Source organism: Atractosteus spatula, chromosome 8 (genome assembly GCF_055471065.1).
Source record: "Atractosteus spatula isolate fAtrSpa1 chromosome 8, fAtrSpa1.hap1, whole genome shotgun sequence".
Classification (NCBI taxonomy): Eukaryota; Metazoa; Chordata; class Actinopteri; order Semionotiformes; family Lepisosteidae; genus Atractosteus; species Atractosteus spatula.
The window spans coordinates 46,899,196-46,913,613 of record NC_142713.1 but is presented as its reverse complement, the minus strand read 5'-3'; the positions used below and the strand labels follow the sequence as shown (position 1 = coordinate 46,913,613).

The 14,418-nt window shown below is 38.6% G+C and overlaps 1 protein-coding gene across 1 annotated transcript; it reads right to left on the bottom strand.

Moving 5' to 3' along the window:
• Positions 1-247: 247 nt before the first annotated feature.
• snrpf (small nuclear ribonucleoprotein polypeptide F) lies at positions 248-3,375 on the bottom strand. Its single transcript, XM_088922644.1, has 4 exons — positions 3,265-3,375; positions 1,585-1,710; positions 1,136-1,200; positions 248-577 (listed from the first exon to the last, which is right to left on the bottom strand). Exons 1-4 carry the CDS (start codon positions 3,265-3,267, stop codon positions 511-513), a joined length of 261 nt encoding a protein of 86 aa, XP_088778770.1. The 5' UTR covers positions 3,268-3,375; the 3' UTR covers positions 248-510.
• Positions 3,376-14,418: the final 11,043 nt, after the last annotated feature.

Here is a 14,418-nt window from a genome sequence, read left to right as displayed (position 1 = left end):
ATATGATTGGCAGAATTAAGACTTTAAAATACTTCTCCAAATTGCTCAATCCAATTTTATCCTTTTTGGACACCTACAAATTAACTCCATCAGTGATATACATGCCTTTGTAACAGGATTATTAACGTAGCTGATATCTTCACTTAGCAGGGCAAAAACTAATTTGCCCAAATGATCCTGCTCCATTCCCATCCAGAAAACACTCGAACCATTCCTTGTGGTGCATTAAAAAATACCCGATCACAGATTTTAAGAAAGTGCAATATGCACAATTTTATTACATCTGTGCTGCTCCTGAAGCACAATGTTAGACAACCACGTTAACTTTTCGATACATAAACAAAAACAGCTTTTTCTTCTTTGGTAGGAAATTACAGGCTCAGTTTCAAGCTTCCTGCCTACCAAAGAATCTATTACAGATCACAGGCTTTTTATACGGCATAAAAAAACACATTTCTAATTACTATGTAAAAATCAGTGACCCAGAATCAAGAATTTCTTCACAATGTTTTATTCTCTCATTTCTCCATCTTCTTCTTCTTCCTCAACACCTCTGATGTATAGGACATTATTGCACCTGTACAAGACAAGAACATTTCTGCTCATCAGGAAATCCTAAATGAACATTTTCATAAGCAAAAAAGGTCACAAATTCCCAACTACTCCAATACAAAATTGATGCATTGTAACATATTCTGAGATGCTTTAGCTGATTATAATACAGCATACACAGAATTCACTGAAATCTTCCTTCCTTGAATCGAAACACAAAAGAGTGGTACATGTTGTTAAATGGCATATAACATTACATTTGGGATCAAACAATTAGTGAGATTCCATAGACAATCCTTTAATTCTCAACTACAATTATTTTGGAAGACTTACTATACACCATGAGATTTAAAAGACATGCATTATCAATTTAATATGATTTCATCATCATCATGCTTCAATGATTTTAACAATATCTAGTCGAATAAAACTTTATTTAACCACATACGTCAACTCAAAAAATTCCCCATTTACACTGTTTGGAAGACAGGCTAATTACTATTAATGCCTATGAATTCAGCACTTCTCAGGGTTTTTTTTTAAGTTAAAAACTAGCACTCTTGTGCTCTGCTTAGTTGCCTACCTAACAAGCACTTCTCCTAAATGACCAGCCAGTGCTCCGTCAACATACTCTTCAGTGTTGGCAAGCTGTGAAAAGAAATAGGAGCACAAACATGACTTATCAATCTCTACAAATGAGTTTCCTACAAAGTTCAAATTCACAGGATGGACAAAAGTAATCCGTAAAAGTCACTACACCCAGAACACATACTGTATAAAGGATAATTAAGGATCACATATAATCATTCAACATGGTCATTTGTTTTTTCCCCCCCAATCTAAATTAGAAAAGTAACTATATGGACAAACTCAACCCTGTACTTTTGATCATCAGTTTCATTGGCATGAATGTTTAAGAAACTCTTCAGTGTTGAGCTGCCAAAAATGTAGTCAAATGTGAAAAATGAAACCCTAATCCCCATCATAGACATGTGAGCAGCCATGTTCCACCACACATCCATGTTTACATACCTGCATATTCATGTACCCATCGACTGAGACCAGATATCCTTTGTACTCCATCCCCCACTTGAGCCTAACCATCACTGGTTTACCTGTCAGGCCATTGAGGAAGGGCTTGGGGTTCAGAGGCAAACTCTGCAAAGACAGCAAGCACCATTACCCCTTACCAAGTGTAGGGAGATAAAACAAATATACCCTTTTCTCACAGACGATTGGACAACATCTTGCCTATGTCTTAAAAAAATACAGCTACAAAAAAAAAGTAAACGAAGTATCCAGTGAATGATAATGAAACTGTATGTACGCCCTCACTAAAAACAAATTAGCCTTTTCAGACATGTCTTTATGGCCTGAATTTTCAGTGAACAAAAAACAATAAATGCAATATTTATATCTATTCAATATTCTGTTGTTATTGTTAAATGACAAGTTTGTGTGTGCACTGCAATATTAGGTATATAAAAATCAGTTTAATAATTTTTTCAAGGATAATGAGTAAGATACATTTCTAGAATTATTATTCCAATACAATGACTCAGGAGTTCAAAAAATGATTTATGTGTGGTGAAACTGAAGAAGTTTTTTCATTCACGCGAAGGAACACTTCGCAGATTGTGGAGGTAGAATGGGGCCGAGGTGCTGACTGTTTTTTACTGGCACACAATTCACATCAGGTCCTGGGGGAGATTAATTCTAGCCAGTGTCCATTTCGATTCTGCAGTCTAATGTCTTTGGGCATTACTCTGCAGTCCAGCCTGACCAGAAACCCAGATTCAGAGATCATGTTTTTTTTTGACTAGTCAGACTCAAATCCTAACAAGGTCGTAAGAGAGCACAACCTGCTGTGAGTGGTTACGAGAGAGGGACACTATTACATGCACTTCCTTCACATGATAGCCTGTCCTGGTCCACCTGAGCGATGTTATAATAATAATAATAAAATCTTTAAGCACACAAGTCAATTGAGAATGAATCCTCCTGCACACAGGCGACTCGAGCCTAACCCATTTATAGGTTAGGACCACTTTTGGAATAATCTGAGTGAAATAACTTGCTTTAAGGTACAACAACAGCCACACTTATTTGAATTTGAAAACGTATATTTGAATCCCAGGACCTAGTCTGGAGTCAGAAGCCTAAACCATTACTTCAACTCCACACATACATAGCTGTATTTAATTGCACAAGAAAATAGTCATTCTGATGAGATTAAAAGCATCCTTCAACCATCCTTAACAATATTACACTATTAGAGGTTTACCTCTAACTCTGGATTTGGGCGGTCGTACTTGGCTTAAAAAAGTTCCACACTTTCTGAACTTTTTCCTATTAAGAATTGCACGAAGACTGTATTTTCACGTCTTGTCTTCTGCTCGGAATACTCGGAAGATCATCTATTCTGCTTTTCAATTTTGTAAAACTCGACATGGTGAATTCCAGTACCTTCACTGACTAAACATATCGTACATCGTATACAAAATCAATACCGAAAACGTAGAACTGTCAGAGAACTGATTTCTCAACGCATTTAAAAAGTACTTTCCGATCCAGTACCGAGGCCTAGTAATTCATCAGAACAAATGAAAGGAAATATTTAAGTAGCCAGCGCTAACATATCAGATTGACACCATACATCAAGCGCGACCTCGCACATCGCAATTAAAATCGAGATCTCTCAAACATACTCACCATTTTTATCGTTCAATAATAAAACCTTTGTCTTGTTAGTCTCATACAAAATACCGCACGCCGCACCGTCCAAAGTAGGAAGTACTTCCTTACCCCGACTTCTCAACTTTGAACCCGAGGAGGAAGTGTACTTTTATTGGATACATTCTAGACCTTTTAATTTGATTGGCTACGAGGTGTATTGCGCTTCTCAGTGCGGGAAAATAGCTGTGTGAAGAGGTTGTTACATGAACAGTATTATGGTTGTTGCCAATAATGCTTTAGAAATGCACGATAGTACCCATGATCATTTTCTAACTTACATTAATGTTAATTAACATGCAAACATTGTGGTTCTACAAGGCCGCACGGTAAAATTATTGAGGTTAAACAAGTGCGTAAACGAGGTATCATGCTTACATCAAAGATGTAATATATTGGCTTATGTCCGAACACTGACTGCATATGCTGTTTCCCATTATCAGGAGTAAAACGTCCGTCCCGAAATCTCAGATTGAGGGCCGCATCCCCTCAATATACACCACGACTGTAATATTGTAGCAAGCGGGTTTGCTAGTGCACTAACCATAAACCGTCACTACCGACAGAAACCTCGGCGAAACGGAAAAAAGACTGTACCGCCGGTCTAAATTGAGTGATATGAAACGCATCATACAAATATGTGTTATATACGTATGACAGAAGAGAACATTTTAGATATTGTAATTGACGATTAGGGTACTTCGTGGTTAAGCTCTGTGTAGTTGGTAACAATTGGCTGGCGGCAAAAAGGGAACTTCCTGTGAGAACCTACTGAGCGTTTCGAAATAAAAGTTCGAAACATAAAGAATCAAATTGGAGTATATTTGTTATTTTACTGTAAAAATAAATTTCTGGAGCTCTGATTCAACGGCTCATCCCAATGAGGGCACCTCCATAGCGCCCTCTATCTCCATAGAGTACTGAAGGGAATTGCTTTAGAAGTTCTGGTCGAAATAGAAGAGTTGCCGCGTAATGTATTGTAATAATCCGGGGTTCACGTGGGTATGCGCCCTCGCCGCTGCCGCCTCAGGTCGGCCCCCCACCAGGAGGGTCCTGGCCTGGCCGGAGAGCCTGCCCAGATGGAGGTCCTTGGCCCACACGGAGAGGCTAGAGGAGGAGCCCACGGAGCAGCCTGGAGGGACGGTTTGGAGTCGGCGGGACACTCGACTCTTCAGCCGGGGGCAATGTAGCGCCACGCAGAGCGCTTTCGCCATGTGCACGCAAGGTGGGCTTCGTGTGTGTGTTAGTGGAGATGCAGCGCTGTAACCCCTGCCCCTGTGTGTGTACCTTTCCCCGGTTTGAGTTAATAAATGTGTTATTCAACCCCATTCCCCGAGTCCCATGCCTGCTCCATTCCTCGCCGAACCCGAATTACAATTTATTTTTTATTAGAATTATACTCAGTCATTATGGCCATGCACATGCTATGCTTGAATATTGTGACCGGATATTTTATGTCGTGGCAACCTTATGACTACAGCCTTCTTTCATTTTGTAATGTATATTCAGACTATGAGAGGGACAGTAAAAGATGCAGAAAGTTACAGAAACATAAAAGCTTTTACTAAAAAGTAAAATAACGCCAAACCAAAAGTCCTCAAAAAGTTTGTTGTAGTATAATATAAATTGTTTTAGAAATTTAGTTTCGAAATTTAATTTTCTTTAGGAAATGTTTGTGCTCTAGAAAAAAATCTAAGGATGAAATTATACTATAAAATGTTTTTTTCAAGAATCTTCTATTTTATTAAGACAAAATATTCTGTCTTTTGACAACAATTTGTATAAAATTAGACGTATTTGTTGCTTGGCTTTAAAACAGGTTTTTTAATGGGGGGATTCGGGTTTAATTAGAACTGTCAAAATAATCCCAAACTTGCTGCTATCATAAATTACACAATGGTCTCGTCCTCTGCCCAAAACATTCTTGTTCTTTCTTGCTTCTCTGTTTTTCTTTTCTAATTTCTCGTTTAGCAACACAGTTAAATATAAATTTATTACCAATATTGGATGTTTTTAGAACATTTGCTTTAATTTCACAATGCTGTTTTGAAACCGTTTTCACTTTGACAATGTGGTGTAAATATTTTTAGAACATATCACAGAATGCCTTTATTCGAAAGATCAAATAAAGCGATGATTACATTTTTAGGTGTGAAATTTTAAATATTCTCAATAATTATTCATGACCACTTTAAGGTTATCCGTAAATGAGAAGTAGCCATAAAATATTATTCACTGGCTAACTCTCGGGGGTCGAGGATAATTGTCTTCAATGAACGATAAAGCCTTTGCTGGCCGGCCGAGCAGGATGTCTCGGGAGATAATCAGGGCACGTATCGCGCATAATCATGAGGATAGAAAACATCGTCTGTAATGAATAAAGTGTAGATGCTTTCAGTACGTGACCAGATGGTGGCACTATCTACTAGCCTTCACACCTTGTAGCTCTGTTCATCCAAAGAGTTGAATTAACGACGTGTTCCTCTGGAGAACCTCCAGGTTTCCACTGGTTTTACAGGAACGTTTCAATTACCAACTGATTAAAACCCTAAAAGCAGGCGATTCAGCTTCTTATCCGAAGAATTATTTAGTTAAAATCCGAGATGGAATTAAAACCACAGGGCTCTATGTCCAAGGACTGAAGCTGTCAGTCTAGAAAGTCAAGAATTATTTAGTTAAAATCCGAGATGGAATTAAAACCACAGGGCTCTATGAGCAAGGACTGAAGCTGTCAGTCTAGAAAGTCAAGAATAATATTGGCTGTATAACCCAAGAGCTCACCCAACTGTTTCTTGAAGAATCTCAAGGAACTGACTTCAAGAACATGAACTGCCAGCTTGTTCTCTTTGTGCAAGGAGTTGCCCCCAGTTCTCAGTGCTAAAACACACAGTTCTGCATAACTTTAAAATGTTCCGTAGGGTCAGAGTTGCGGTGCTCAGCATAAAGTAATTATATTAGGCTCACCCTTCCATACCTTTGAAGATTTTTAATGGTGATGTGCAGTTCTCTAATCATTTCTGTTAATCACTGTTCAAGACTGAAGAGAAAAGTTACAGCTCAAAATCATTTTTCTGCTGCGATAAGAAATGTTTCCCCTGTGATAGACTGGCATCCTGTCCAGGGTGTATCCCACCCAGACTGGCATCCTGTCCAGGGTGTATCCCACCTTGCGCCTGTTGCTTGGCAGGATAGGCTCCGGCTCCCCCACAACCCTAAAATGGATACAGCTGTTCGAAGATGGATGGATGGATAAAAAAATATTTTTTTATCCATCCATTATTTATCCACACACCTGAAGAAGACTCCACAGCTGAAATGTTGTGTTTTCTTTCTTCTCTTTTCAGCATATAATAAACCTATTGCTTATTCCTAAAAAAAATATTTTACTCCAGGTAAGTTAATTGAGTTAATGTGCACTATATAAAGCAGGAAATTCAAATGTAACACGAACCCCATCAGAGATGCATGTTTTTGGCCCCTACCCCCAAAATACAGCTCTGAAATTTGTCTGTAAAAATATTTATCAACCAACAAAACGTGAAAAAAAAGAACGGTACCTCTCTGGCGTCCGTAGCAGAAAACAGCTTCGTTTGGCTGTAGTCTAAAGTTTATATAAATCTAAGAGGGTATAAAAGGAACACTCATTTTTTCTCAGATGATTAGTTTTATGCAGTCTTATTACTAATAATAATTAATATTAATGAATAATATAATAATATTAATAATAATAATTAATAATAATAATATTAGGAAGGATGAATAGGTTTAGTTAGACTATCATCATCAGTAAGATTTCCAGGCACATCTGGCAGAGCCAGAGGAACTCTAACTAGACACGGACCTGATTTTAGCCACCCAGTTTGGAACAGCCAACTCCATCTTTGCTCACACAGGCTCTTCCAGCCTGCCCACGCATTGCGCCATCCATCTTTGAGCACGCTGCAGTGAGGAGCAGGAGGCCCAGTGCTCATGGGAGGAATGGCTGGCCTTGATGATGTCAGAGAGCTGGCAGACCTCAGTGTCACGGGAGCCAGGTCAGACTCCCGTGAAATGCGTTGTTAAAGACCCTAAGGGTGACGGTATACTCCGGAGTTCATTGATCCAAGGGTGTCTCCCAGCTGTTTCTTGAAACAAGCCAGGGTTTCAGCTTCAACAGCATGACTGGTTAGCTTGTTCCAGTTTCCCACAGCTCTTTGGGTAAAGAAGCGCCTCCTGTTCTACCTTTTAAGTGCACTTTTTCTTGTTTTCCATGTGTGCCCTCCACCTCGCATTTAATCGTTCATCGTTCGCTATGGAAACGTTGCCGACAAGGAAGGGCAGAAGACAAAGCTGTCAAAGCTGTAAAAGACAGAGGCACAGAGGAATCTGTGAGGAGATGCTGCGGCCTTGCGTGAAAATGTATTCCTTCTGGAAAAAGAGGTCGGTGGAGCTGGTACCAGAGAGGTGTGGTAACAAGATTGTGGCGGAAGATTGTGTGAAATATTCTGTCTGGTCGGGTGCAGCCTCCTGTTCAGTTCCAGTGAAGGGCATGATTCTGCTTGTGCGTGTCTGGCACTGGCAGACTGGCAGCTGGCAGACTGGCAGCTGGCATGCGAAGTAGCAGTTTCCTCATGTTCCAGTATAACGCACGGGCAGCCTCCCCACTATGGGAGCCAGTGAACCATAGTGAGGTGATCGTGGAGTAATCATTTAAGTGGGTGTGGAGAGTTCAGTGTCCTACATATCTCCCTGCTTAGCTCAGCAAAGAGTGGGATTGAACGTGAAATATTTGGTCAAATTAGACAAAAAATAATAATTAAACAGCCCACAAATATTTAATCAGCTGGTCTTGTAGCACATCGCTGCATCCTGATTTATTATCAGAAAGGAATCTTGAAACCCAGGAATTTTTTTAGAACTTGTGTCAAGGTATTTTTCCAGTATGTTTCTCATTAAGCTCATGGGTTGTTCCATTTGTTTTCAGTAAAACGGGCTTTCCTATTTGTTATTTTTACCTGCATGATTTAAGGGGGTCCAGTTCAATTTGATAACTCGCTGTCAGATACTTTCAGAGCAATCATGATAGAAATGCTCAAAACAGCTCAAATGTAATATTTTAAATAACTCTGGTTGAAGCTGAAAAAACAGACAACCATGCCACTTTCATGTTTTAAACATGTTGTTTCCAGTAAAAAAATATTCCTCTTTAATCTTTGAAAATTATCCTTATTATCGGACAAATGGTCCTTGCACTTGTAATTTGGTTTGTTTTTAATTGTCCTTCCTCTTTTTCAAGCAATGTTCTGTCTAAGAGTGAAATATCTTTGCACAAATAGTTTTTAGTTATTAATTTTTTCAGGACCATCTGTGGTATTTGTCAAAGAAACATAAACTAACATGCTTTTGGTGTTATACATAAACAGCTAAGACTTCAGAGATGTCCTTGTTAATTTTCAAAACAAGAAATGTAAACTATAAACCTGTTATCCTGAGTATGTTTCTGCAATAAATACAACAAGATTTTATGTAAATATTTATCAATGTAAAACACTTTAAAGAGTACAAGAGTACTTTTAAAAATCATTTACGAAATGAAAGCATTATTCAGCATTACGTAGTAAATTGTTGCTGTTTGTTGGAAACAGCCTGTGTGATTTAAATGTCAAACTCTTTGTTCAACAATTGCACTAATAAATTATACTTCACTGCAGTTTAAAATTGAAGCGATGTTCTTGGCACCTTGGCGCAGTTTAATCGTCAGATGACATAATTAGTTTCTAATTACTTTTCATGCACAAAACAGTTCAGAGATGTAATCCTGGACAATACAAAGGTTCTTTGAAGTGATTCATGTACATTGAAATGATTTATGATAGAAGACAAGAGCTCTTGCCCAAACGTGATACTGACAACATTTAAACAGTATACAATATGACTTTTGTAAATTATATGATGAAAAGTTAATGGGAACAATTGAGGAAGAGTTTGCTAAGTCAACAATGTGCATGTATTTGATTTGTTACAACACACCAAAACTTTAGGTATTCTATTAGATAGCATAACTATTAGATTAATGTTTTGGCCATTATACATATTATGATCTTCTTTAAGGGAATGTGCATTGATACCTATATGAATTCCTTTTTATTTATGTTAGCAGGAATTGAGGATTTTGATTCAAGGTACAGTATGGTTTGGTGATCAAATAGCATAAATAGACAGTATACAGTATCTACTAGAAAAAAAGCCTTTTATAGACATACTTCCAAAAACTCCATAACTTCATAATTCCGTGGAATTACATTTTGCTAACAACTTGGCATGTTGCAAAAGAAAATATGTTGTAAGAACTGTTGTCATGAAACATTTTTTTCAAGTTGTAAATCCCCTTTGTCAAGATCACCTAGCCTAAGGGAAGTAACTCCTGTGGGCAAGAATTCTTTTTTTTTTAAGAGGCGTTGCCGAATAATTTTATCTTTCACTAAGAAATTCAGAAATTTCATTAAGAAATACTTTTTGACTCCAAGTGAGTTTTATTTAGAACATCGTTATCAAATGTTACGGGCTGTGTGATAAGTGAATCATGGGATATGGACTTCCAGGGGGACTGCACCAGCATAGCTGGAGACCACTGTCAGGCCCTGCGGTCCTGCTAGGACACTGAGGTCTGGATTCTCAGACTGCCAGGCAATGCCAACACCGAGGGGTAACAAGTTTTAGACCCAGGTCTTCTCTGAACTGCAATGGTCAGAAACACACATTCACCAGTCTGTAAGATCACTTTATTGACCATATACATGAATTTATTGTATTAGGAATTTGTCATTTCACATACCCCAACTTGCTCTCCATGAGACACACACAGACAGGGAGAGAAGCTTGGGGTCAGACATTTATACGGCACCCCTGGAGCAGTTGGGGTTAAGGGCTTTGCTCAGGGGCTCAACGGAGTAGGATTCCTCTGCCAGCCGCGGGATACGAACTGGCAACCGTCCAACCATAGGTGCAGATTCTTAGCCACAGAGCCACCGCACCGCCCCTCCAGAACATTGAATATTGCTCAAGACACACATAACCGCAGACAACCAAGATGATCATCAGTTACTGGTTCTGCCCTTATGTTACTGCTTCATGTCTGTCAAGCAGAACTGGAACTCCTTAGTACAGTGTAGCATCCACACACTAAATTAACACTGGGAGCACTGTAGTTTGTGGTTTTAATGTCATTTTATGCTGATGTTCTTTGCACCCTCTTGCCTCTTGACTGAATGCTGGGAACTGCTGAGGTAAAATATAACTGCACATCTTATCTTGTCTTTACTGTAACGTACACTGGGAGGAGCCATGTATGATATGAGCTTGTGTAACAGGGCTCATGCAATGACCTAATGACAGAAGTGGCGTTACTTTCTTCTGGCTGTGGCAGAGGACCTGCTCTTGTGGCACAGTGGATTTCTCTGCCGGCTGTTCTGGGACTACGAGCGATGGTGGCCAGGTCCCGGAAGGGGCAAAGCAGAGCCAAATGAATCACTGTGTAGTTTCTCCTGTGATGGAGGACCTGGTCATCTGGCATGTTCGGAATTATCCATTGACTAGGGAGTGGTGCTTTGTGTGCTCGGAGATTGAAAGTAGCCAGCCAACGGCACCGAACATGAAGAACCACCATCATGTGAAGAGCATTTGTAGTGCATCTCTGTCATACATTGTAGTATTGCTGTACCACACTAGTGAGGACACCTTCTATGGTGCTGCGGTAAAATTCATGAGATACTGCCTCCCCATACCACATTTCTTTAAACACTTTATAGGTTGTCATCTGAATATGTGCTCAACTGACTCAGCCTCATCAAACAAAGAATCAAATTAAAAAAATAACAAAGAACTAGGTTTCCTTTGTGCCAGACAGGTGAACCTTTGTAGGCTGAGGCAATGCCCAGTATGAAGAATGAGCACCAGCATCTGAAGAACCAGTAAGAGAGATATTCAGTGTCTTAGTTTTTTATTGCCTTCTCCAGATCTATGCCTTTGTTTGGCTTTATGCCTGAGTTGATTTGAAAGCTCCTTGATCTCCACGGTTGATTCTTTGCTTGAGATTCTCCACATGACTGAGGGACCTTACAGAGAAAAGGTGTAATTTTTCTGAAATCATGTGAACAATTGTTCTTGCACATAGACAGAGGTCATTCAACTGCTTGGATGACTTCTCAGAGTAATTTTGAGCATCTGAACTAATTTTGTTTTGACATAGGAAAAGGGAGCAATCAACTTATTTAAGTCTGGAGTTTTCTTTGTAGTTTAGCTGATTGTAGACTTCTTTTCATCCATAAAAGTATTCAGTTTGAGCATTGGAGTTTTGATTAAAATATTCACTTTAACTAAGTTTTATAAATAATTTGTAATTAAACAAAATGGTACCTGTTAGTGATGGATAAATACTTTCACAAAGCACTGTGTGTGGCATGCAATTTCTAGTAAGGCCTAGTAATATAAATCATTAATTGTATTATTTATTAAGCAATTATTATGTATTGGAGATTATCTTCACATCTATTCTCTTTTGACACTGGAATGTGTCTACCCAATATGCCCAAAGTTATTTTGAAAAAGTCACTTTCTTTTGTTATTTCTTTGGGAATGAAGAAGGGAGTTGTTTTAGCAAAGATCAAGGAGGTGGTTTTCTGAAAAATGTTGAATATGATTCAATATGATGGACTGATTATTCTCCATGGCAAAAACAAAAAAAAACATAGTTGCATAAACTGCAAAAACAGTGAAAATCCAGTGCAACTAGTTTTCCATCACATTCAAAGATAATAGGAGTAACTTAACATTAAAGTGTAATATTTAAATATACCGTAGCTTCTTTACAAGCTTGCATTGCATAATGATACTGTGGACAGTTAACCTATGGGATTCCCAGAGGTTTCTTTTTCCCTAGGGGGAGTTTTTGTTTTGCTCTTCTGTGTGCCCACATGTTGATATATTTTAAACATTTATATCATATATAAACTGGTAAAGTGCTCTGTGGAAAACTGTTTGCAAAGGGTGATATAGCAAATAAAGAGACTAAATGATTCAGTATGCACTTCAGTATTCATACAATTATATATTATTTTCTACAAACAACAATTACAAAATTATCAATTTGAAGCTGGTGCTCATTTATTCAAAGGTTCTAAGTTATTCAAAGATCAATTGTTTCAAAAATATTTTATGAATAGCTACTGTATAATGAGAACTATAGCAAGACCTAGGAAATAAATGTTAATTAAAAAATGTGAATAAAATGAATTTGGGGTTTCATGAAACTGAATTAAATTACTGCACACGAGCGTTTTGCTGATTTTGACACAACAGTTTATAATTGAGTTGTATATTGACACCAGAACAAGTACGACGTTAACAGATGTGTGCTGAAGGGATGTGGGAGTATGGAAAAAAACTATCCAGACATGTTGTTGAAGCCAGAACCCTGGCTTCTCTCAGGAAGCATCTGGATGAGATCCTCATATTAATTAATTACTGTCTTAATTACTGACCAAATGGGTTAGATGAGAATGGCTGAATGGCCTCCTGTTGTTTGTAACCCTTCATATGTATGTATACCTGACGGCAAGTCTTTTCTCATACAAGTGAATATTATACGCTACATTGAAAAACCTCATATAGAAGCGAGCTCTGCATGCATATTTCCTCTGACAATCAGAAGCACATTATTATGACTCCCGCCTGGTAGACTCTTATTAATTTTGCTGATGCTTTTATCAAAATCCACATACCGATTTCTACAGCTTGGCATTTTACTGGAGCAATCTGATTGAAGTATCTTGCACAGGGATTCAGCAGTAGTACCCCATCTGAGATCTGATCCCACACACATGCGGTTCTGAGCCCAGGACCCTAAGCACATGGCACCAAGCAATCTGTTTCAAAGCCCATTGAAGTGCTATTCTTTGATCCTTTCCTTGTCATTGAATACCGAAATGTCGACTGGATATCAGGTTACCACAGAACCATCCAATGTCTGGCAGAAAACAGGCAGAGAATGACAGAAATGATTGTACAGGCGCATACCGACCTTTTCCATTCCCTGAAATTAGAGACATTTAGTTTTTGACTTTGTATTTTTCTGTTGTTGTGCCCATTGCCAAAGTGGACCTTTCTTTATTCCAAGCAAACTGTCTGCTTTCGGATATCCAAAAACAAATACTTGCATGTAGATTCACCATTACATTTGTCCAGGTTTAGCCTTTCTGTGTGTAAAGCATTGACAGGGATTGACCATACAATTCCTCCTGGTTTGTGATTAGACTCGGGGCTTTGTTAATACACTTTCCTGTTCAGTGCACAAAGTATTTTGTACGATAGAATAATAAATGCCACAAAGTAGTTTTCCACTCATAAATGGATAGTCACCAACATCTGGCATTGCAAGCACTGCTCGGATGCATTGCAGACAATTGGTCTCTCAGCCTTGTGTAGTTTCAGCAAAAGTGCTGGGATATTTTTTAATCACTGTAGTCTCATTGTGCATTCATAAATCAGAGCCAGAAAGTACAAAGCAGGTATTAACTCTGTTTATCTTCAGAGATGGGAAAAATAACATTCCTCCTGCACCTGTTGCCTCTGGAAAGCAAGGGACTAGAGCAAGTATTGACATGGGAGCCATTTGTACTGCTGCTCCCAGTGCCAGCATTCCATTTTTGACCTTTCACCCCTGTGTCAGTGCCGAAGTGCTAATTATTCTAAGGGAAGGCATTCCAGTTGCCCACACTTCCCAGAATGCTCTGTCTTCTTGGCCATTGTTCTATTGTAGCACATAAACACAGATTCATTAATGTAGAGCCTCAATGCGTGTAACATGCCAGGAAATATTATCTTTTAAAGGCTTTTGTCTTTAATGTGCTGAAATAAGAATATTCCAAGTTATGATTGTAGTCTCATATGATACTATGTGATTCCTCTCACACACAGTGGATTTTATCTTTGATGTGGTTGCAGTGTAAAGATAAGAATCTGAACTATTCCCATTCCAGAGGTATTAAATACGTGCAATAACATTTTTTTCCAGGGAAAACATCAGTCCGTCTGTCAAAACACATTGCTCCGGTGCAAACGAGCTCTTGTACGTTTTGATAGAAGAAAAGGCTCACT